General features: G+C 37.8%; 1 protein-coding gene across 10 annotated transcripts in view; it reads right to left on the bottom strand.

Annotated features, from left to right (window-relative positions):
* The window catches only part of ehbp1l1b (EH domain binding protein 1-like 1b), a 28,074-nt gene extending 6,975 nt beyond the window's left edge, over positions 1 to 21,099 (bottom strand). For 2 of the 10 annotated variants that reach the window (XM_081354335.1, XM_081354337.1), the window contains exons 1-20: positions 20,587 to 20,837; positions 16,099 to 16,156; positions 15,498 to 15,593; positions 15,293 to 15,346; positions 13,907 to 14,088; positions 13,476 to 13,615; positions 13,004 to 13,075; positions 11,342 to 11,608; positions 9,932 to 10,093; positions 9,532 to 9,687; positions 8,326 to 8,643; positions 7,538 to 7,597; positions 7,238 to 7,400; positions 6,061 to 6,783; positions 5,286 to 5,681; positions 4,556 to 4,969; positions 3,830 to 4,213; positions 2,821 to 3,525; positions 622 to 1,824; positions 76 to 316 (exon numbers count right to left, since the gene is read on the bottom strand). In XM_081354335.1, the coding sequence (XP_081210461.1) occupies positions 76 to 316; positions 622 to 1,824; positions 2,821 to 3,525; positions 3,830 to 4,213; positions 4,556 to 4,969; positions 5,286 to 5,681; positions 6,061 to 6,783; positions 7,238 to 7,400; positions 7,538 to 7,597; positions 8,326 to 8,643; positions 9,532 to 9,687; positions 9,932 to 10,093; positions 11,342 to 11,608; positions 13,004 to 13,075; positions 13,476 to 13,615; positions 13,907 to 14,088; positions 15,293 to 15,346; positions 15,498 to 15,593; positions 16,099 to 16,156; positions 20,587 to 20,690 (5,898 nt within the window). In that variant the 5' untranslated portion in view covers positions 20,691 to 20,837. Of the gene's footprint in view, positions 1 to 75; positions 317 to 621; positions 1,825 to 2,820; positions 3,526 to 3,829; positions 4,214 to 4,555; positions 4,970 to 5,285; positions 5,682 to 6,060; positions 6,784 to 7,237; positions 7,401 to 7,537; positions 7,598 to 8,325; positions 8,644 to 9,531; positions 9,688 to 9,931; positions 10,094 to 11,341; positions 11,609 to 13,003; positions 13,076 to 13,475; positions 13,616 to 13,906; positions 14,089 to 15,292; positions 15,347 to 15,497; positions 15,594 to 16,098; positions 16,157 to 20,586 lie in introns of all 10 variants that reach the window. The other 8 variants (XM_081354338.1, XM_081354342.1, XM_081354339.1 and 5 more) reach the window with 8 other exon arrangements.
* Positions 21,100 to 25,000: the final 3,901 nt, after the last annotated feature.

Genomic DNA, 25,000 nt, shown 5'->3' with positions numbered 1-25,000 from the left:
GAAAAAAGACCTCATTAGAAAAAACAAAAAACAGTCTACATTTAATATGCACTTTAAACAGCAAATGCCACTCACATCCCATGCAGGCACTGCTGAACCCTCTTTATTTGATTCATCTATTGTATTTACTATTGTGAGGTCCATAGGTGGTGGAATGATTTTCTTTTTACTGCGTATTGGGGGCACAATCACATGACATGCGTCTACAGTGGTCTGGCCATTAACCTGCACACTGCCTGGGCTCCCAGATGGTGTCTCGTTCCCTTTAGCCTCTGGGGTTACATTAGAGGAATCCTTTTCTTGAGGATGACCAGACCTGTCAAAAGGACAGTAAATATGTAAGACATACTGACATGACTTCTTTGCCCCGTGCTACAATAAATACACAATTCCTCATCGTTGTTTTATCTTCTTCACCTAGTTAAAGTAAAAATTAAATAGTTCAGCTATGCAAAATGGTTCCTCTGCAATGCTTAGAAAATTTTGGGTGTTGTTTTAAAGGTTGATGAAAAGACATGCAAATATTAATAAACAGAGTTCAACAATATATTATGGTACTGAAACAACATAATATGGTCAAATAAGGCTGAATTTTAGTGTTTACACGCCTCTCAAACTTACAATTCATCAGGTACTGATGGTGGTTTATCCTGCTCTATTTGAGCCTCTTCACTTCTATCAATACTTAAATCTGGTTGTTCCTTGTTCTTAGTTTCAGCTTCTGTTTCTGTGTTCTCTGTCTGGGTTGTGGGCTTAACAGCTGGCGTATCTTGGCACTCCCTTTCAGCTGCCATACATTCCAGCTGGACATTTTGTTCTTGCTTGTTTAACCGGACATTATCATCTAAAACAGCATTTCTAGCATTGGCTTCTCTATCATCTAACTTCAAATTCTCCAGTGGCACAGAGGAAGTCTGAGACTGACTGATCTCATCTTGAGATATCACTGATAGTTGAGGTCCAATAGTATTTGTGATCTCAGTCTGATCTAAATTTGTCTGTATCACATCCATCGGCAGTTTCATGCTAGACTTGAGTTGCAGGGGAGGAGTTGGAGGAAGTTCGAAATCAGACTTGCAGGGGATCAAGCGTTTCTTAGTGCGTGGAGCAGGAGCTGGAGGCTGTGTCGTCTCCTCTTCTACCATTTGACAAATCTTTGCTAACAGAACATTCTCCTCTGAGAGGTCGTCATCCTTTAGGCTGAAACTTTCTGTACCTTTTGTTGGCTCACTGTGTCTTTCAAGTTTAGGAGAGGGGAATGGCCACGGGACCACAGAGCTTCTCGGAGAAATGTCCTGCCCGGAAATAACATTCTCATCAACGTTTATATCTGTTGGCTTCACTGTGGCTGCTACAATAATGCTTTCTGATGCCTTAGTGATGACTGGGCTGCTCTCTTTTTCCATCTCAACTTTTGAAGTGTCGCCCTCTAGTGGTGATAAGTTATTCTCACTCATCTCCTTTGCAACATCATCGCATATCTCGGCAGTCTTTACAGTTTTTGCCTCTGTAGTTACATGTAAAGGAGTGGTTCCTTTTTCATCGTAATGTGGAACATGTTTGTTATCCGCTGCACCGCTACTGTTTTGATTGATGGCATCAGGGCCAACTTCCTGTAAAGGCACTGGGGGTGGTGACTGCATACACTCATCTTGACAAGGAGGGATAACTTTGTTAACAGGTTGGGAAATAGTTTCCGTTAGTGTAGTCTCTTTTAATATAGACACAGATTCTGATGAAAAGGCAGTGTGAGGTGCTTCTAGTGTTTGTATGGCTGTGAAATCTCTTGGTTGTGGTATTGGCTGTTTTGAGGATTCCTCTGGTCTGTGAGAAATGGGACACCAGAACAAAATATCAAAATGTTGCACCTTACCAATTTGGTTATTATAGCGTGCAAATGTTTTTCAATAAAAATGCAATTAAGTGAAAATGGCACAATCAGTTCCAGCAAGGGGCTACAAACAGCAGCGTTAGCCCACAGTCGCTGTGTAACGTTTTCTGCTAACAATGTTTTGCAAGCTTGCAGCAGCAGTTGCAAAATAGACAAACAAGCTGTGAAATTGCTGTTTATTCCTTTCTGATAAACCACAGAGAGCCCAAAATCAAAGCCTGCACTTTAAAAAAAAGGAACCAACACAATATGTTTCATGCTCATAATACACTACCACTCAAATTTTTGTGTCGGAAAGATTTTTTTTTTTAAAGAAACTTCTTAAGGCTGCCTTTATTTGATCAAAAATACATTTTTTTTTTTTTTTATAGTATTACAGTTTAAAAACTGAATTTATTCCTGTGCTGGCAAAGCTGAATTTTCAGCAGTGATTACTCCAGTCTTCAGTGTCACAATCTAATATGCTAATTTTGTGCTCAGGAAACATTTCTTATTATTATCAATGTTAAAAACAGTTGTGCTGCTTAATATTTTTGTGAAAAATAGTGATACATTTTTTTTCCAGGATTTTTCAGGATAAATAGAAAGTTCAAAATAAAAGCATTTATTTGAAACAGAAACATTTTGTAACTATGAATGTCTTTACTGTCACTTTTAATTGTGTCCTTGCTGAATAAAGTATTGATAAAAAAATCTTTGACCCAAAGTTTTTAATGGTAGTGCATCCCAACCCATCTCTTAGACATAAGATACATTAAATGCACTGCTTTATGTCACACACAGACACCACCAGCCCATGTCACAGACAAATACGAATAACGACTAGAACGCTTGACTCACAGCCAGACGGAACATTGCCAAAATCGTGCCGATCATATAAGGAGGGTCATAAAAATGAGAGGCAGTGCAGGCAGAGGTCATGCACTTACCCTCCATCCATATATAGCTCAGCAGACCACACTGTCCCTAAGTCTTCCTGACCCAGTTCAAATTCCAGCTCCTCCGCCATAGGCCTTAAATCTGCTGTCTTTATCTTTATCTTTCCAGGAGTAATCTTGCCAAGCAGAAGTTCTCCATGTCCATTTCTTTTTGGGCTTTCGTGTATTTTTATTTCCTTATAGTCTACCACCAGACTACCATCAGCACTGATGTTTTGCACCCCTTTCTTAGCAGGTATGTCTTCTTTTGTGGTTTCCAGAGGCAAGCATGTCTCTTCGTTTATCTTTTCATTGGATATCACACTCTCAGACTTTAATTCCACCTTCATGCCTTTGTCATTTCTTTTTGATGTACGTCGGGTTTTCTGTTTAGAAGGACTTCCTTCATCCTGGGCTTTGAAATTAATGGATCCGCTTTGAGTTTCTCTGGCAGCCAGTTTCAAGCACTCCACCAAGCTCATGGCCACCGGCTCGGCAGTCTGAATATTTATCTGTAACTCGCTAGAGGGTAACAAATCCTTGATTAGGTGTTCCTGGGGCTCATCATCAGTTGGATGCTCCATTTTGGTGTCACAGAATGCCTCAGGAGGGAGAATTTCAACCACAGATCCATCTTGATTGTCCAAGATTGTGTCATCTTGAACATCGGTTTCTTCAGCACTTGGCTGCTGTAGTATAGATGTCATGGTCTCATAACTAAAGGACGAGGACATTTAAATGACACAATTACATAACACCATGACAAAACAAATGGTTTCCATTCGGGAAAAGGCTGTTTTTGATTTAGCCGCGAAAATCACCAGCCAGTATTTAATCAAACAAGCAAGCTATGCTTCTCATCACTACAGGACACCCTAACTGTGGATGCAAAAACTTCCTTGCAAATGCACAATCACACCTAATAACAACCTTTCAGTGTTTCGGGGAAATTAAATTATAGCCATGCAGATGCCGAGGCCAAAGAAGCTCTGTGCAAGTCTCAGAATTGTCCCACACTTACCCTTTGTACAGAACACCGAAAATCCCCCTTATGAAGCCTACAGATACCTCTTCCTGATCAGAAACAGAGTCAAGTTCCTGTTTGCATGTGTCCATTGTCCTATCTGTTCCTACATCAATCTCACGGCCAAGTTCAGTCCCTGAACAGACACCTACGGTCCTGAGATCTTCTTTAGGTCCAGCCTGAGTTGTCCAAATTCTCTCACTGCCAGTTTGCAGCAGCATCCTATCATCTGAATCTTCCACTTCATGGGTCTTTTCTTTGTTTTTTTCTCTCTGGCTCTCTCTAATAGCATTTTTATTCAGATTGTGGTGGAAAGGGGACAAATCGAAGGAATCCTTTTGCTCCTCTGGCTTGGTTTCTGATGTTTCCTGTCCATGTTGGCTGCCATGGACCAAAAAGTGTAAGTGACAAGAATATTCTTTGAATTTTAATATTCTCTCGCTAACATCTCAACTCCCAACAAGTAAAAATAATGCTTACTCTTTAAGAGAAACACAGGCAGAATAAATAAATAAATTGTCAATGTTGTTAATGTAATGTCAATATATTAACTGTCACTTTTGATTAATTTAATGCATCTTTGCAGAATAAAATCATTAAATGTTTTAAAACAAAAAAAAATCTTACTGACTCCAAACTATAGTATGGACGAATCTATGCAAGCCCAGTTTGCAGTCCACACAAAACTCCATGCAGTGAGGTTAACAAACCTCACGCACTTACCCCCTATCCAGGACCTCTTTTTCTGGTATCGACTTGGCCATGCTAACAACCTCATCACTTTTTTCTTTTGTTTTCTCCTCTACTGTGGCCCACAACACACTCTCTGTTTCAAATGTGACCTCTTTCTTTAAACCATTTTCGTCAGACTCGGTATCCAGAGACACGTTGGGCGTCAGAGGGCAAAGTTCCTCCAGATGCAGTGATGTCCTGGTTTCCTTTGCAGCAACAGCAGGGGAGATCACAGGAAGTGAAGGCTTCATACGGACCTGTATACTGACTTTGAAAGGTTCTTTACTCTTCTCCTTAATTGTCTCAGCTGGTTGTGGTTTTAGGACATTGGAGGGCTGCTGGGACACTGGTTCAGTTAAAACGAGATTCTCAGCACCCTCAATTCGGTTTACAGCTTTTTCTTCACTGTGAGGTAAGGAATAGGGTTTATGACGCATTTTACTTACCTTGTTTTGATCAAACATGCATTAATAACTTAATCCACATTAATTTGCCTGCTATAATACTCATTACCAATATCAATATCAGCACGTTTATATCCAATTTATCAAATATTGCTTGCTGAAACTCACTCTTATTGACGCATAAGAGTGCACAAAAGCCCCAAAATACCATTTTAACACACTTAATTGTATGAGACGTGACAAAACTCAAGCATGCAAGCACTCGGCCATGGATGAACATTAGAGACCATGTTGGGCACTGTCAAAATGTCTCTTACCCTCCATCTAAAGATTTGTTTGAGGACACTTCAGCTTTATTTTCTTCTTTTGGCATCTTGTGAGGCATTTTGTGCTTATTTATTTCCTTATCTCTTGTTTCCTCCTCCTGATCTTTTACATTCTCTTCCAGAGAACTCCAGATTGGCACTTCTCCATGGGTGAATGGAAGTGAATGGACCTCCATGCTCTTCTGCGTTAACACTGTGTTGTCTGACTCCTTTACAATCAGCTCACTGACTGCTGGAGTTTCTTCTGAGATGCATTTAAGGACTTTGGGCTCCAGGGATTGGGGATGAATAGGAGGAAGCTCTTTGGGCAGAGCTGTTATCTGAGGGGCAGCTGCTTTGAGGCTAATGCTAGGCCTGTCATCTGGAGTGAAGGCCATTTCATTTTGACTGAGAGAATAACAGGGAACAGAAGAATGAGACAGGAAGAAAATAGTTACAGATAGAGAAAAATAAGAAAATTAGCATTTAGTAAAGGGTTTAGTAAGTTCAAATACAAATTTCTGGAGAATTGATGATGTAATTCTACAGAAGTGTCATTTTGTGGTGGCCGAAGAAGATATAACAAACCTATCTGTTCATACTGAGGTCAGTTAGTATATTTAAAATGTGTTATCTATAAAACAGAATTTTATGTGCCTAACTATTCAAATGAACGTCATTAAAGGACATATAAGGGTTTATTGAAACAGGAAGTAGCACAAAAGAGGAAAGTTTAAGTTTGCAGCAGTTTGGGAGTGTAATAGTACCATGCGAGCAACACACTCACCTTTCCACAATAGTTAAAATCTTGTCCAGCTGATCTTTATGGGACTTTTGCTCTCTCAAACTACTGTCGACCTTAGATGCAAGGACTTCTTCCACCCACACTTGACTTTTTTCCCTGGGAAGATCCGTAGGTTCTTGCTGTGGAGGTGATGAGCTGGATAAAACATTGTGGATATTTTGTTCTGTAGGGGTAACCACAGTTGAAGCAAATTTCTTGATTATCTTGTCCTCGTCTGACTTGTTGAGGTCGGCACAAAGCAGAGCGCCCTTCGCTTTCTGCTCATTCGGTTCCTCTTTTGGAGGAATTTCCCCTGCTGATTCAATTATTGTGTTTTCTGGTTGCTTTAGTAAGTCATCATCGGTTATTGAAAAGGTTTGAACCAGACTGGACTGCATTGGCTGTTCAGTGTCAATTTTGAGTGGTTCTTTCTCAGGGCGACTGCTAATAGTAACATCTTTAATGGGTTGAGAGGTAATGATCACTTTATCAAAATCGGCCACTTTAAAATCAGGCTCTTCCTCAGCCAAAGGTGGTTTCTCTGCAATAAAAACTTGTTGATTTTTCTTTGTAAGAGTGGAAACCACTGATGAGTGAGGTATTGTTGCTGGAGCAGAGAATGGGTGTGGAGGAGGGACAGTCCCAATGTCCAATTGCTCAGATCTGGGAGCTTCCACAGGCGGTACTCCAGATGTGTCTAAAGATGACTTGCCAACAGGCCCAAGACTGGGGGACAAAGATACTTGGTGTCAAAGGTGGCAAATATGGGGTGAGAAGCCACAAAGCATGGCAGTGTTTGGTAAGATTAGATGCAGCTTTTCCTTAGACAGCACTTTGTGTGGCAGCAATGTTAGTGGCGAAAGAGAGATGCAGGATTGGAGTGGTGAGGGAAAGCAATGGAGAGTTCAAACATTTACACAGCTGGTGTAGGCAAATGTCATGGTCTGTTTATGATAGGCTCCACTCATCACAAGGTCATGCATTTCCCAATTGTTATTAAGGAACAGTTTTTCTCATTTAAAGAGTTAAATGCATATTCATGCAGAAACGCTTTATAAACAGAGCAAAATACTAAATTCTGATTACACCTCTGCCAATCAGACTGTGTCTGCAAAGTTGATATTATGTTATTAGTGAATTATACTTGATGCCAGAACAAACATTTTTTTTAATTGCCCACCTTTTTACAGCTGTGGCAGGTCTGAGCTCTTTTCTTTCAGTGCTGCTGGTTTCAGGTTGATGGAGGGAGGAAGGAGATTGTTGATTCGCTATACTAATGCTGCAGACTGTCCGATGTTGCTCTTGTTTGGGCTCGGAGGTCTTCAGTTCTTCAGCGAGTAAATCTGTGGAACATAACAGCAAATTGAATCAGAATAATTATTCAAATAAATAAAAGGTAATCAATCTTAATCTATTTGGGTTTCAATCATTTTTAGGCCTTTTACATCATTAATGACAAGAGTAAAGAATACTTATTCACCTTGTAAAAATGGATTTGTTTGATCCTCCTCTGTAAGTGTATTAAGCTCCCTGGATATTTCTGGAAAACAATTGACATACAATAAAAGCCAAAATTTTAAATAATTGTATTAATGTATTATGAGTTTTATTAAGTTTTAATTTTTGAATTCATTTTCAAAGACAACTGCTGATTTGAGATGACGTGAGTGGAAACGTGATTGCAGAGTTTTATGCAAATAAGCAATCTCTAAAGTGGGATTTTGGACCAATGAGAGTTCCCTGTAGGCGGGACTATGACATGGCAAACATAAATAATCTAGTCGCGTGTGGTGGTTGTAGCTAGTTACAACAAAAACCTTATATTAATGATAGATGTAATTTAGGGGGCGTTTACATGACATGACAACTAAAAACAAAACTTTTTATACATTTTTTCCGTTCATTTACATGACAACAGTGTTTTGGGGGACTGAAATGCAAACTTTTGAAAACTGGTTTCAAAGTGCAAGTTTTTGAAAATGATACTGTTATGGTCTCTGTGTAAACTACAAAGGCGCAAATTTGTGGAAACAGTGACGTCATGTGCATGCGCATTATGTGTTCAATTTAACAACACTGTGGTCTGTAAGCGAACTTTTTAAAAGCGCAAAGGAAAAACTTTTCCGTTTTTACTTCATCATTTTTGTGTAAATGTACCCTTAAATCGCAAAATAAATCTTCTAGTACATTATAACCGTTAGACCTATCACCAGTCACACTAGTTCCTATTACGGTCTCTTTTAAAGCAAACGATAGGCAGTTTAGTACCTGACCGTGCAGAAGAAGATTGAGGTGAACAGCAGGGGGCATTTGTGAGAGCTTCACTGGTTGACATGGCAAGAGCAGAGATAGAGGAGGAGACAGTTGCTGGGGTAAAAGAGACAGGTAGAGGTTTGCTAATGGGGTAAGAGAGGGGGACAGAGGGAGGTGGAGGTGGCTTGGGGAGTTGACTAGAAGGGCAAGATGTTTCACAAAGAGCTTCAAGATCTGGTTTGCTCAGCAAAGGAATAGCAGGTTCATTTAGAGGGACACTGAAGAAAGGAGATGTAGAAACCGCCATCGTCCGCTCATTTAGCTCTGCAAAAGCTGTGAGAAAAAGATGGAAAATATATACAAAAAGAAGTAAAACAGGTGAAGGAAGTTTTTAGATAGATCAACCTAAATAACAGGCATTCCTTGATCAAGTGTTAGAGGCTCAGTTTGAATCAATATATATTTATCTGAAGCAAATATTGATCTAAACATCAGAGTAGGGGCTTTCAAACTTTTTAAGGGACAATCACATATGATAAAGATGGACCGTTTCCTAAAGTGTAAAGCCAGCTATATATTTTTATGTATAAAAAAAGCATTTATACTTTTTAAGAAAAATAATATATGATACAGTGCGTACTTAATTATTATGCAAGTCCTTATTCTGATCATATTTTCACAACACTTCCGCCTGTGATTCTTATTACGTCGGGGTCATATTTTAGGATTGTTTACCTTAGCAATGTCTCTGAGAACCTGACACTTTACACTACTGGAGACTCCAATTAGGTTCTGGAAAATGGTGGCACTGGAGACTAAAGGGTTCCTGATGGTTTCACACCTAATTCTTCACCGTAAGTCTTAAAGTATTTTGCAGTTAACCAGCTTTTTTGTGACCCTGCTGACCCAATGAGCATTTCACTGTCCAATGGTCATGCCTTGATTTTGCAATTTCTAGTATTGCATCCTTCTCTTGGGAATTTCATAATTTTGACACTTCAGTGTGAGTAAAATTTTTGGCCAATTTGAATATCTGGCGTTTTTCACTTCCAGCCCTTGTTAACAATATGTCACTTATAGATTATATACTAAATTAATAGTAGTTACTATTAATAGTTAGTAGTTCAACATATTTAATGAATACCTTAAGTACACTTGTTAACTGTACTTTAGTATTGCTGCCTCTACTGTTTACATGCAGTCTGGAAGATTTCTCAATACCTGGCACACTGCCAGCAGATGGATGGTTAAGCGTTTCAGAAAGAGAGAGGGAAGAAGTTTTGGGTTCGAGGAGAGGGACAGGAGTGGGGGATACAGGGCGAGCACCAGGGACAATCTTGGGCTTAAAAACATTGGTGCGAGGTGCTCCAAAAGAATCTGAGACAGAAGTGCAATGACACAAAGAGAACGCAGACCACGTGAAAGAAGAAAATTAGTCAGAGATGCAGAAAAAGTGAGAACAAGAGACAGTGGCTAAGAGGAAATGAATCTTACTTCTCCAAAAGCTATCTTAAAGTTTCCTTTAGAGTCAGGCTAAGATTTACTATTCCTATTAGAATTACAGTAAATGTACTCTGACTTGCATTTAGTCTGTGAATGTTTAGAAATCATGTGTCTTTACCTTTCGGGAGCACAGTGGGAAGATAGGGAGAGTGAGAAAGGAAGGGATCGGAAGGGGAAGAAAGAGAAGCCCGAGGGAGTTTGAGCAGAGGATAGTCAGAGGTCACTGGACCCTCCAGAGGGGCCTCGGAGCCTGACAGTCTTCTTGGAAAAGGCACAGGAGCTATAATTATAGAGGGAAAAATAGATAGATAAACAATATGCAGTCCAGGCTTTGTCGAGAAATACACAGATACATAAGCGCTATTAGAATTGTTTCTCTGGGTGATGACTGTAAAAGAACATTTGCATAGGTCCATTTGCAACACATGCATGTGGATGTCAATGAATTCACGCATGCACACTGCAGCTAAATACGGCTCTCACTCTTCTTTTTTCTTTTTAATTGCGGTTGTCACTATTCAAAATTTGCAATGCTTATGTGGCCATAGTGAATTTCAGTTCTCAGTTCTCTGAAACAATTTATTTTGCACCACATACCCAAATTTCGCAGCCCTACACATGCTTCACAGTGATCAAAAAGATTTTCTAAAACTTTTGGCCAAATCCTCCATGTAAAGTCAAAGATGACAATGCAGAAGGGAATGAAATTATACCACATGACCCTGGTGTTTGTAAAAAACAGTACGCAAATCAGCCAGGAGTTTTCTGATGAGTGGAAGAAAACTACCAAAATGTTCAAAATTACTGACTACCAGTAAATGCTGAAATTACTTCACTTCCTCAAGTGAAACAATTACCATTTGTGCAGTGCTTTAGACACATTTTTATGAAGAAATATAAGACTAGCAACACGAAAAGGTCAATAAATATTCACTTCCGTTGAAAAGTTTGGGGTTGGTAAGATTTTTTTGTAAGAAGTCTCTTATGCTCACCAAGGCTGCATTTATTCAATCACAATACAGTAAAAACTGAAATATTGTTAAATATTATTACAATTAAAAATAACTGTTTTCTATTTTAATATATTTTAAAATGATTTTTTTTCCTGTAATGGCAAAGCTGAATTTTCAGCATCATTACTCCAGTCCTCATTGTCACATGATCCTTCAGAAGTCATTCTAATATGCTGATTTGTTGCTTAAGAAACATTGCTTAACATTTTTGAGGAAATCATGATCATTTTTTCTCAGGATTCTTTGACAAAAGAACAGCATTTGAAATAGATATTTTTGTCTTTGCTGTCACGTTTGAACAATTTAATGTATCTAATTTGGTATTGTACCTGAGATGGTGATTTTATCAGAAGAGAAGGACTTCAATTACAATTGAAGTACACGTTGTTACCATAGAAGCCATGTAACCACACATACAAATAACTGTAATCAAGTAGGAACGTCAACTAGCAACTAACAGTATAGCAGGCCACTTGCTGACCTCCAGTGGTTTAATTTAAGTCCAGCTATGGTACCTGAGCCAGGGGATGGCTGGAAGACTTTGGGCAATGCTGGGGGGAGCAAACCAGTAGTATTTTGCTCTGTGGGGGAGTCAGGTGGGGCCTGTAGCTGGGCAATGGGTGGTGGACGTGGTGGTCTGGAGCGGGCGGGTGAGGGCATGGTGCGAGGGGTTGGACTGGGTGGGGTGGGTAAAGGTGGACGTGCTGGCAGGTCAGGGTTACGGATAGTGCCAGACGCTGGGCGTGAGAGGACACCATCAGCAGGCCTCTCCTTACCACTGACTGAGGTTAGCATGAAAAATGGAGGGAGAAAAACAGCAATAGAGTGAAAGAGAAAGTAAAAGAGCAGTATTGAGGAAAAGCAATGAGGCAAAAGAGAAATATAGAGGTGTGAGAGAGAGAAAGGTCATGAATGTATCATTAAGGATGGTGGTGCATCGTCATAAAAGACATTTAAAGGGTTAATTCACCCTAAAGATAATATTATTTTCTCACCCTCATGTTATTCCAAACTTGTACGCTGTTTTATTTATTTTTTAACACTAAAGGAGAATTTAATGCTATTTTCCAACAACAGTTCACAGTAGCCATGTCTGTCCCAAAAAAGTAATTTTGTAAGTAAATTCCCAGGCCCTGCTCGATTTAAAGATGGTCATTATTTCCCATATATTACATATGACAGATTTCATTTATTTTTTAATTACTGGTTAAGTAAATTTTCCGTCACGTGATCTCAGGTCAAATCTATTTCATCGACATACAAAAATAAATGTATACTACTGTTCAAACTTTGGGGTTGGTAAAAGTTAGAAGTTGAAATATTATTACAATTTGTAATAAATATTTTCTATTCTAAAACATTTTAAAATGTAATTTATTCCTGTGATGGCAAAGCTGAATTTTCAGCAGCCATTACTCATCTTCAGTGTCACATTATCCTTCAGAAATCATTCTGATATGCTGATTCTTTTATCAACCTTGCTTAATAAAAGTATTTTTTTTTTATATTAACTGACCCCAAACTTTTGAATGGTAGTGTACATTAATTTCATATCCAAGATTTTGCTTTGAGACTGCCTGATGTATAATTTTTTCAGTATTTGACAAATGCAAGTTGTCTTTCCAGTTACATTTATGTCATTTGACATAATTGACATAATAAAAACATGGAAATAATTATGCACCATTCTAAAATAATTGGACACAATTTCATATTTCACAATGCATCTCAATAATGACATGAAGAATCATAAACTTTTGTTAAGAAACAGAGTTGCATGAATATGTTTCAAAATTCCTTTTGTGTTCCAGGAAAAAGACATGAGGGTCCTGACAACAACATGAGGATGAGTAAATGATGATTTTTTTCATTGAGAGGTAAACTACACCCTTTAAATTAGATTTAAATATTTTCATGAAATTAATGATGAAATGCAAGTCAAAGCAATGGAGGACAAAGAATGAATGTGATAATCATGTGCAACAAAACCACATCAGTGAAGAATCATATTCCTGAAACATTCTAGGAATATTTCAATGGAAATAATTAATTGAATGTGGTTTTATATGAACTTAATTTTTATAAAGAAAGAAAATTATATCAGTATGATCAGACACGTGATTTGACTGAAAAGAGTGTATAGAGAGAATATTCAAAGAGCATGTAAATATTAGTACCTATTGAAGGGCTCTTTATAGATGCAGGTCTCTTTTCTTGGGAGCGTGTTGGTCGAAGAGGAAGGTGGGGTGCTGACAGAGAGAGAAAGAGAGAAGGAGAAGTTCTAGAATGTGAGGAAGTAAGGGTTACTATGGTAAGAGAAAATATACATGCATCAGTAGTGATTCATGCAAGAGGGCAGATGAATAAAGATATAAGATAAAGAATACAAGACATGAGTATGCAAGTGTTTTATAAATACAGTGGGGTCCTTAAGTCTGAGACCACAAGTGAAAATGCATCTATTGTGTATTTGTAACTTAATGCTTTAACTTTTCATTACAAATCATATTATCAGCAAAACAATGTATATTTCTTCTGCATTTTACATCATAATGTTACCTTGTTTAAAATGTAATTTGAATCCCAGATTTTCAATGTGGTTTCAGATGTTTGGTCCCCATTGTATATGTTCATTGTTTTTTATAATACCTGGAGCTGCAGTACTGATATTAAGCCCACTACTGGATCTCTTATCCTCCTCTTCATCACTCTCATTAAAGTCATCCAGGTTCCCAATGTCTGTTGGCTTTACACTCATCAGACTGGCGAGACTCTGCATGTCCTCGTCCCTACAGAGGAAACCCATAACTGGTCAAGAACTGTAAAGTTATTTGATCTAATGGAGATTAGGCACGAAACCCTTTTGCATTTAAACACACTCCAAATATTTTTAACCGAAATCAAGGAACTTTTGTTTTTGCAACAATTTTCATGCATTCGGTTTTGGTGCAATCACAAAAAAAGATTTGCTGTGGTCACATTCCCACATGATTGAATCTAAATAATTAAACACCACATGCAAGTATTATAACTTCCTGAGCAAGAACTCCATGTGGATGAGGTCAACAGGGAGAACTCACGTTGCTTTCCCCTCCTTGAGGAACACACAGGATAAGGAGAGCTTCAGCGTGGCCTCCACCACCTTCACCGACAGAGGCTTCATTTTGAGCATCAGGTCCGTTTGTGAGTGTGTTGCACTGGCAAACTTCTTCATGTTCAAGTCCACAGATGCCAGAACCTTCCGACTGCCCTTAGCTGTCTCCTATAGAACATCAGAAAAGGTAACTTTGAGAATAATTAAAGCAATAATTAATTTTGCAATTTGCATTTTGAATTACCTATATATATACATATAATATACATTCACGCACACATTTACACATCACTGGCCACTTTATTAGGTACACCTGTTCAACTGCTTGTTAACGCAAATATCTAATCAGCCAGTTACATGGCAGCAACTCAATGCATTTAGACATGTAGACATGGTCAAAATGAGCTTCCGAAACATGAAATTTTAAGAAATTAAATGTGATTTAAGTGATTTTGAATGTAGCATGGTTATTAGTGCCAGACGGGCTGGTCTGAGTATTTCAGAAAAAGCTGATCTACTAGGATACAACCATCTCTAGGGTTTACAGAGAATGGTTCGAAAAAGAGAAAATGCTTTGTTGATGCCAGAGGTCAGAGGAGAATGGGCACACTGCTTCGAGCTGATAGAAATATAAAGCTCAAATAACCACTGGTTTCAACCAAGGTCTGCAGAAAAGCATCTCTGAACACATAACATGTCAAACCTTGAAGCAGATGGGCTACCGCAACAGCAGCAGAAGACCACCCTGGGTGTCACTCCTGTCAGCTAAAAACAGGAAACTGAGGCTACAATATGCACAGGCTCACCAAATTTGGACAATAGAAGATTGGAAGATTTCTGTTGAGACACTCAGATGGTAGGGTCAGGATTTGTTGTAAACAACATGAAAGCACGGATCCATCCTGCCGTGTATCAATGGTTCAGGCTGGTGGACGGTTGTTTATTGGTGTGAGGGATATTTTCTTGGCACATTTTGGGCCCCTTAGTACCAAGTGAGCATCGTTTAAATGCCAGAGTCTACTTGAGTATTGTTACTGACCATGTCCATCCCTTTATGACCACAGTGTACCCATCTTCTGATGGCTTCTTCCAGCTGGATATTGTGCCATGTCACAAACCTCAAATCATCTCAGACTGGTTTTTTGAACATGACAATGAGTTCACTATACTCAAATAGCCTTCACAGTCACCAGATCTCAGTCCAATAGTGCACATTTGGGATGTAGTAGAATGGGGGATTCGTATCATGAATGATGAGTCGACAAATCTGTGTGATGCTTTCATGACAATAAGGACCAAAATCTCTGAGGAATGTTTGCAGACCCTTGTTGAATCTATGAATCAAACTTCATCTTTATTAAAAAAAACTCACATTCTCAATGAAAAATGTCCATTCTTTGTCTTCAAACTCATCTGCATGTGGGTCCTGTGAAACAAAAGCATATTCAAAAAGTCAACAAATTTACTGACGCAAATTATAGTACAGTTCAGCAGTTGTCAGTATCTTTAACAGGTTGTTCATGCAATATATTTATATATATCGTATAGCTAATAATACGATGCGATAGGTGTCATACCCTGTAGAGTGTGACGGTAATATCCACATTTTCAGGTACGGGCCACACCACCATTCCCCTGTAGGGATTTTTGATGCCCGGCTGCCATGCATGAAGCTGATGTGAAAATAACACTGTCAGTCATAGTAATCCACATTGTACAGCAGTTGTAATCATTGTAAGCACTTGTAAATCACTGTAAATAAAGCAATGTTAAACATAATAATTTAAGTGTCAGTACACTGTTCTGACTGAAAGCTTGGGAATAAAACCAACTTGAAATGGTGGATTCCTGGACATGCATAGTCATAAACTAAATTACCTTTGCTTTCATGAATAATTTTGTATCTAGAACAAGACTTATATTTTATAATATTTTGTATATTATTTAAAATGTGTGTCAATAAAAGCATTGATTAATATTAAATAATTATTTATATAGGCAAGGCAAGTTTATTTATATAGCACATTTCATACACAATGGTAATTAAAGATTAAGATTCATAAAATTCCTGATCAACTGCCTGATCACTAAGTTTTGGTGTGCTCCTGGAAGAAACGGAAGAAATCGAGAGTCAGGTTTGTGATTTTATAGACAATTAACGATTGTTTATCTTTGTACCTTGGAGCAAATGCGTCTGTTCCTCCTTGTCCACACCACTCTCAGTTTGTCTGGTTGCCTATAAAACAAAAATAAAAGAGTGCTGAGTGGGAGTTTACAAGTTGAATAATGGGTCTTTTACTATAGATAAGGACTTCTACAATAAGGCTATCACTTTTCAGTGCTTGCTTAAAATAGCAGGAAGTATATAAAGCCTATACGAAATGATCTTGAAAAAGCCACAGTGGCATTGCTTGTTTGTGTATGTGTCTACAAAAAGCTACAGGCAGTGAAACAGATCTTGCGATCTGGTCTCCCAGTGTTACCCAGAGGCAGAAAGGAATCAATAAATGCTGCCAAATGTTTCAAACCCAAAACAAAACAAGAGCACATGATGCAAGGCCTTGCATACAAGACGAATCCAAACTGGGGGAACCTTTTACTCACAAACAAGCACCAAGAACAAATAATTGAGTGAGGCTGAGGCATGAAATGTTGTCTTACTAAATAACCAAATGTCAATTTGGTGTCATTTGGGACATGTGGTATCTATTACATTCACTCCCCTGCATTGCTACCAATACTGCCAGATGAAAATGTAAACAAGTTGAAGAAAAAAAAAGCTTTTAAAAAGTTCCTGTGCTGTTTAAGTCTGTTTATTGAGGTCACACAGCACCCTGTAGTCCCATATAAGCCTTATATCTGATATCCAGAACATTATGATGATATATTGCCAGAAAAAAATGCAAATCAATAAGTGTGGAGCTTTAAACACAAATTAATGGAAATCATATTTATCAAGTGTACAGTGTGCATGTACACATCTGCTCTGGCACGTTTCCTAAATAAACTTGGCCTTTTGTAGTGAATTGTTCAGATGTGAGCCCATTGTACACCTCTGAGCTGTTCATTGCCATGCTCGCTGCATTAAGAATTGGAGGAAACTTGGCAAGGTCACATGACCGAGCTGACTTTGGCTCACAGCACAAGGGGTGTTGGTCTCTGATCTCACTGTGTGTTTACAAACAGCTGTTCGCATTTAATAATGCTGGCTTATATTTTGGCGTATAAGGGTTGTCATTAAGCATACTGAAGGAAAAAAAAAGATTTGTTGTATACGCCACTGTTCAAAAGTTTTAGATTTTTTTGTCTCTTGTGCTCACCATGGCTGCATCTATTTGATCAAAAATACAGCAAAAGCAGTAATATTGTGAAATATTATTACAACTTAAAGCAACTTTTTTCAATTTTAATATATTTTAAAATGCAAATCATCCTTGTGATGTCAAAGTGTCAGTGTCACATAGAAATCATTCTAATATGCTGATTTGTTGCTCATGGATTTTGTTTCTTATTATCATTAGTATGCTGAAAATAGTTGTGCTGCTTAATATTTTTTGTGGAAACAGCTTGTTAAAAAACAGCATTATTTGAAATATATATTTTTTGTAACTTTATAAATGTCTTTACTATCACTTTTGATCAATTTAATGCATCATTGAAGAATAAACTACTATTGACCCCAAACTTTTGAACGGTATAGTATTTGATCTCATGATGTTCCAACACAAAATGAGGCTTTGCCCTGTTCATCACACAAAGCTATTACACAGCTTCAAAACATGTTTCCATCCAAAGCTGCAAATTTAACTTATGCGCAAAATTGGAATATGGGTTTAAAAGATTTGTGAATAAAGCAGCGTTTCCATCCCATGTGTTCAAGAGAACAAAATTGTCACTTCCTGGGAAAATGGCGCAAAATATATGTAATAAAAATGGAAGTTTCTGCATTACTTGACTTGCATAAATGACGAAACGCAATAAATGCTGTCATGTTATCTTGCATTTGGATGCCTGATGTAATGCAATCATGTGAGACAGTTCTGGGAAGTCATTATACAAAATCTTTTTTCAACTTTGGTTGAGGTATTTCAGAAAGATCAAACAGATGCTGTGCAATGAGAATGGTCCACTGGTTAGTCCAGTTATCCAATCGCATCCTCTGTTGAGGCAAAGTCATGTGAGTTTTTTGTTGCGCATCGAGGGATTTATTCAGTAAATGTGTTTTAATCGCAGTTTATGTGCATGGATAATTTTTTTTTATCTGACTCAATTGAGCGCATGCGTTTTTTATGCATTTTTAGAATTTCTGCGCATATTGCCGTTTCCATACATTGTTTTTTTAATGCGATATTCCAAAATGCGCATAAAATAAGTGGATGGAAACATAGCTATTGTAGCGTGTGAGTCACATGGACCAGATATTTTTATGGTGCTTTAATGAAGTCCCTATTCATTCTATTTGCATGGAAAGCCATGACCAGAATATTAATAGAAATTGCTACTTTTGCATTCCACAGAAGAAGGTCAAACAGGTTTGAAATGGCATGAGTTTCAACGAAGGGAAAATGAACAACATCCCTTTAAACTAACCGAGAATATGATTCTTAATGAACGTGGTCCAGATGTAAATGTCACAGAACAGCTGGATCATCTATTGTTGTTCACATTGATGTTTGCAAAGGTAATGTGTGTCAGTAGCAGCACGAACCGCTACACAAAAAGAAGCGAGACCAAACTCTTACTCAGGTTACAGCTAGTAATAGCAACAGGGCAGAACGGTCTAAAAGGATAAATTAGGAGGAGAAGAGGGGGATCGTGGGTAGAGCGCGAATGGACGTAAAAATAGACTGCCAGCCAGGTTGGAAAAATTAGTTCTCTTTCTGTCATTTTCTTCCTATAATTCAGTCCTTCTTTTTTCATTACTTTGACATGTAAAGTAACTGTCAGATAAACACACACGTGCTCACATATACACACCCCTTTCAAGTTATATTACCCCATCAGAAGCAACCGCTGTGTCATTTTCAGCTGTCTGATATCTCCTGCTCACACCCTCCTCAGCTGTGGCGTAACATCAACAGACTTTGGCCCACTGGCAGTATATGAAACTCACCCACAAGATCAGACGTGCTTACAGAAATTCACATTCTGTAGTTTCTTTTCACCTTTAGAAACACTACCTGCTCTTCAAAAGAGATTTTAAGAAAGCTGTACTGCGATACACGTTTAGGTCAGCAAAAGAAAGCTCTGGAAAAGATATACAGGAATTTCTTTCCTCTGTGTAGCAAGAGGATCTAGGACATTGCACATCAGCTGGAAGCTCATTAGGTGATAACAACAATTACGACTGCTCAAGTTTACTATTAACCCAACCTATTTTTTCCAATAACAAAGTTGAAAGTTTGAATATGAGTCCATATTAAATAAGAAAGAGTAACTCATTTCTAGATTATAGAATTGGTGAAACTGAGATCATTTAGATCACCAATAAGATGATTCAATTACAGAGTGATTCAGTTCTCCTAAAGGCAGATGACAAACCATTGAATAAGGAGGGTTGCTTCATTTGCCAGGCCAAGACTTGTTCATAGAATATTGTCAATAGTTAATATCAGCAAAATAATTAAAACCAATTCTCCAGTCCAACAGAAGCATCAAACATCTTAGCGTATTATGTGTATTGTGCATTTAGTCTTGTATATTGTCTTATACTGTCATTATTACATGACTGCAATGTTGGTGGATGATGCACCCAATGTTTCAACTCACTGTTGCACTTGTGTATGGTGTAGTGATGATAAAGTAATTTGATTTGATTGATTTGATTTAAAGACACCTTTTTGTCTTTGCTATGCACTTGTGATTGAAAAACAGTATCTTTTTCAAATCCAATCAGACTGAATTCTTCATTATAATGCTGTGTTTGATCATAGATAAGAACAGATAGGCCATGTGAGGACCGAAACACTCCCTGTCTGTGTCGACAGCTGTCTCCTGATCAAGACACATGACAGACAGAAGAAATAGTAGAATTGTTTAATTCTCTCACCTCAACACTGTTTATATGAAAAACTTTTTTCAAGAAAGAAAAGAAAAGAAAAGCCAAATATTGCACAAAACTTAATATTTGAGTTTTGTGTTGGAAAACAGCAATAAAGTAGTTCCCCGACTATTTAAGGGTGAAGTCAATAGGAATTCAATGCTCTTTTAAGCTCTCATAATATAATATATAACCGAAAAATGAAAAGGACAACACCTAAAAAGAAAGGAAAAGCAACACCACTCAATTTGAAACAATGGAACAATTATAACTCCCGCTTATGTGAGTGAGGTAAATAGAAAATTAAAAGAAGCAGCAGCAGTTTATTCTGCTTATATTATCTTGATGGATGTTCATAATTCAGTGTTGACAGCACGAGTGATGGAGGCGGAAGTAGAGGTGTGTGTGGCTGTCAACGTTCTCCAATGCATTTCAAATACAGTCTTAATATCAAGAGCTGTATTAATTGTTCTATTCACAGTCATTTAGATTAGCCTACTACCAACGCTAAATTAAAATAAGAGACAGTGTGTGCGCATTGTACTGTTTCAGTCAGAAGAACCGCCCTTCAGCACTGCGTATTTAGGAAGCACACGCGCTATAACGGAAAAGAAATCATAACTTACCATTTCTTTGTACATTCCAGAACAAGTTCTTGATACGAAGCCACGAACTGAAATTTAGTAGCCTTTTTCCCAACTCTTTGTAATCTTTTCCACACTGAAGTCATTCTTCTGTAGAAAATGCAGTGACCGCGAATGAAGTCAGGAACATGGAAATTATGTTTTTTACCGTCCCGTCACTGAACAAAAAGTAAAGCCTGCTGAAATATACGGCTGTCAAATGGCTCGTAAAGTGAAATGTTCCTGCTGAGGAGCACGAGCTGCACCTCATGCGGCTCAGTACCACCGAACTGTCGCCATCGAGTAAAGACCATTTACGGAAACTACTGCATCACGTTACACACCAGAGCGAGAGATTGTCAGTGTATTGCAATTAGTTGCCTTGGAGCAAAAACATTTGTGCGTATAGAATCTTGAGGAACCTTATCGTTTTTGAGTCGTGGAAACTCACGCGATACGAAATTATTCTAAAAGGCAGCTGTCTGACCATGAACTGATGAAAGTGGATGAAGAAGTGCAGGAGTTGGTGGGAAGGGTTATGCAAACACGCATATGATGCAGCTCTATGCAAAATCTCTCTCATTGTATTCCGTACAGTAGGAAAGGTACTATAATGACATGATGGATCAAGGGTTACATCCAGTCAGCTAGGGGTCAGAAGAGGACGCACTCTATGAATAAGTTTGAATAATTATAATATATTAGTTGCAAAATTACAGATAAAGTCCAAAGTGATGCTTTTATGAAAAACAGTTTAAAAACAAACAAACAACTAACTGAATTATTTACAATATAGTTGCTAAAACTGTACTGCAAATAGGTGACACTACAAAATGAACGCTGTTTGTGGGGTTTGCGAAAGGAATTTTTAAAAGAGAAAATAGAATTGTGGACTTGCAGTATGGCTAATAAAAATAAATAAAATTGGTCTGTGATTTTAGGGCAAAATAATTGAAAGGTAGACATACTGTACATGCATATTTATGATTGTTCATTTATGTTGTCTCCAAACATTTTGGGTAGCTTTTACTAGGCTACATTTTACAAAGTTATGTTGCAACTTGACAATACTTTACACAGATAGATGGATGGATGGATGGATGGATGGATGGATATATAGATAGACAGACAGACAGACAGACAGACAGACCGACCGACTGACTGACATTCATTCATTCATATGGGAGTATTTGGCAGCCCATAGACCATTTTGTAAAATAGGTCTATGTTCATCGTTCATTGCATTGTCACTTAATTTGGGTCAAATCATCTTCAGATCATATAAATGTACCACATGGGCTGCCATAGACTCCGCTATGGGCTGCTATAGACTCCGTGAGGCTGTCCAGTCCTTGATCACGATGGGTATTTTTAGTGGACATTGACAAGGGGATTTTTCAAGTTACACATGATCTATTTTAGAAGCCTGGGAGCGAGGGATAAATGGACAGAAGCAGCTGGAGGGATGGAAGGAGTGGTGCCGCTTGCTTGGGTTATGAGGGGGAGCACAAATGTTTGGCCCAGTCGATGACCTAGAATCCAAATCGGTGACCCCCTTAGTCACATTCCTGTGTGACACTAACCTCTTCCTGTCTGGTGTTTCCACTCACTGCTAACCCCATTATATTTCTGTATTTAAACAAAAATTTCAAAATTGTAATGTCAAGGCTATTCAAGGCTATGTGCATTTCAGTAAAGCTCATTAACAATAACTGATCAGCACAGGTGATTATTGACGCGTGAAACTAACTACCAGTGGTTTGTTTTTGAGAGTTGTTGAATATAGTTTGCAGTCTAATTTCAGGAACGCAAATATGAGCCAGCTCATGTAAAACTTAGCAAACAGACTTAAGTCTACTGGGAAACAGTGATTTGTGGCCATGACTATGAGTTTCCAAAATGGGCCCCTCCCTTCACTGGACATCACAAGCTGAGATTGTATCTGGGTAAGACATGAGCTCACTCATAATACATGCTTACTCACTAGGTGGATCAAGAAATGCCTCATCCTTATAATGACGTGCCACACCACCTTATGGTATAAAAAAACAAGGGCCTCATTTATTTGCGAAGAACATGAAGATGACATACTGTTCTCCTTCGACCACATATGCTACTTTTGAAATGTTTGGGGTCAGTAAGATTTTATTTTATTTTTTAAAGAAAGAAAGAAAGAAATTATTACTTTAATTCAGCAAGGATGTGTTAAACTGATCAAAAGTGACAGGAAAGACATTTATAATGTTAAGATTTCTATTTCAAATAAATGCGGTTTCTATTTCAAATAAACTTTCTATTAATCAAAGAATCCTAAAGAAAATGTTTTACAGTTTCCACAAAAATATTAAGCAGCACAACTTGAGCTTTAAATCAGCATATTATGATTTCTAAAGGATCATATGACAATGAAGACTGTAATTATAGTAATTAATACACATAATACACTAGTAATTATGCAGAAAATTCATTTTTGCCATCACAAGAATAAATTACGTTGAAAATTACATTAAAATTTTAACAATATCTTACAATTTTACTGTTTTTGCTATTTTTGATTAAAAAGTAGCCTTGATGAGCATACGAAATGTCTTTCAAAAAAACATTTTACAAAATCTTACCAACCCCAAACTTTTGAATGGCAAGATGCAAATAAATTCACGTTAGAATGATGGGAATGTTTTTTAAAAATGCTTAGAAGTATGTAAAAAACATGTGTAATCATTTCTGCCATAATATTTATGCCTTTAAGATTAATCAAAGGGCAGAAAGTGCATATTTTTCATATTAATGTGATTGAAAAGATAGCAATGTGACCTTTGGTTTGAGTTACTTTTAACAGACATTCATTGTTGAGATATTGTATCCAACAATATCTTACTTTATTTATAGAGCTTTCTAGAGAAATGCCACATCCTTCACCACTTTATCACTCCATCATGCCAAAAATGGGGAGTTTGAGATTGTCTCCCTGTAGAAGTATGCAATGTGGAAACCACAGTGTGTTTCAGCAAGATGAGTAGGATTTGTGGGACAATGACAAATTCTCAGTGGTGTAAGACTGCCCAGAGCTTTGTTCTTGTTGTCTACCTGCAAAGACTCAAACATACGACCACTTAGCCTAGAGCACCAGACGGAAACCTTTAATAACTGTTTGCTATTCTTTGTAGGACAGACTCTGACAGCAGCTGCAGTGAGCATGGAGAACCATGACCTCCCCGGATAGCAGAGTTTAGACACTGTGGTTCATCCACCTGCTCAACTTCAACCCAAATAAATGTCAGAGATTAAACCAATGGCTATTTATAAAATTGAAAATTCTATAGACACATAGACTTCATAAAGCCTAAAGCTACAGTTTGCAGTGTAATTTTAGTTATGCAAATATCAGCTAAAATTTGTCGTCATGAGTCATGACTGAGTTTCCAAACATCCCCTCCATTTAAATAAATTTGAATAATAGAAAATGCTACAATATATTGTTATATATTACTATAGTATATTGCTATTTCTGTCATGACAACTCTCTTAGTGTTTGGCATGGTAATGAAAATGACCATGTTGATATGTTTGGTCTTGGCGGAATAGATCATACGCTGCTGCAGAGAAGTACAGGACTTGCTACTGCCAATATAAGACATATACGACTTGCTGCTGCTGTACAGTATAGCACATGTATTACCCGTAGCAGATCTATACAGGTGGAGCTGGGGAAGGTGGAGGGTTTATAAAAGCGCGCTGCAACTGCTACAGCAAATACTGACCAAGTCTTTGAAAGTTGAGCAGCGAGCTCATTGGCTACTGATACAGCAGGAACCAATCAACTGTCAACCCTATAGAGAATCATAGAAGATTGAGTTAAGGACCTATCAGCCTGCGCCATCTGGAGTTTTATGACAAAACTTACTGCTATAGACTTACATATAGACTTGATAAAACCTAAAGCTTAATTTTGATGGAAATTACAAGACATGCCACTGTGTTACTGTAATAATATGAATAATAGTGATGGGATAGTTTTTTTTTTTGTACTGCCTGGCCTGTGTCTGAACTTGTTCCTCCCTTCTCTCCCTAATGCAAAAAAAGCTAGCAGGATTACCTAATAAGCACAAGAGTAGCTGGAACCATTTGTTTATACTTTCTGCATAATGAGTGAGTGGTTCAGAAAGATCTGAACGAGTCTCAATCCAAACATTCAAATTTAGTATAATTGTTTTAATCGGATGGCATGTATCTGGTCTGACTCAAAGATAAACATTACAGGAAAAGAATCTAGCAATCTTCTTTTGCGCTAAACGGTACCAAGGCAATGGAAAGAGGAGATGTTTCCCAAAAGAGTTATTTCATTTACTCTGATGTTGTTTTGAGTCATGATGTAAAGAATATTAATTTACAAACTTTAAGGAAGGAAATGAGTGCC

This window comes from Scardinius erythrophthalmus (genome assembly GCF_964197995.2).
Source record: "Scardinius erythrophthalmus genome assembly, chromosome: 23".
Lineage (NCBI taxonomy): Eukaryota > Metazoa > Chordata > Actinopteri > Cypriniformes > Leuciscidae > Scardinius > Scardinius erythrophthalmus.
Note: the sequence above shows the minus strand (reverse complement) of the source record. Positions and strands in the feature narration are given on the sequence as shown.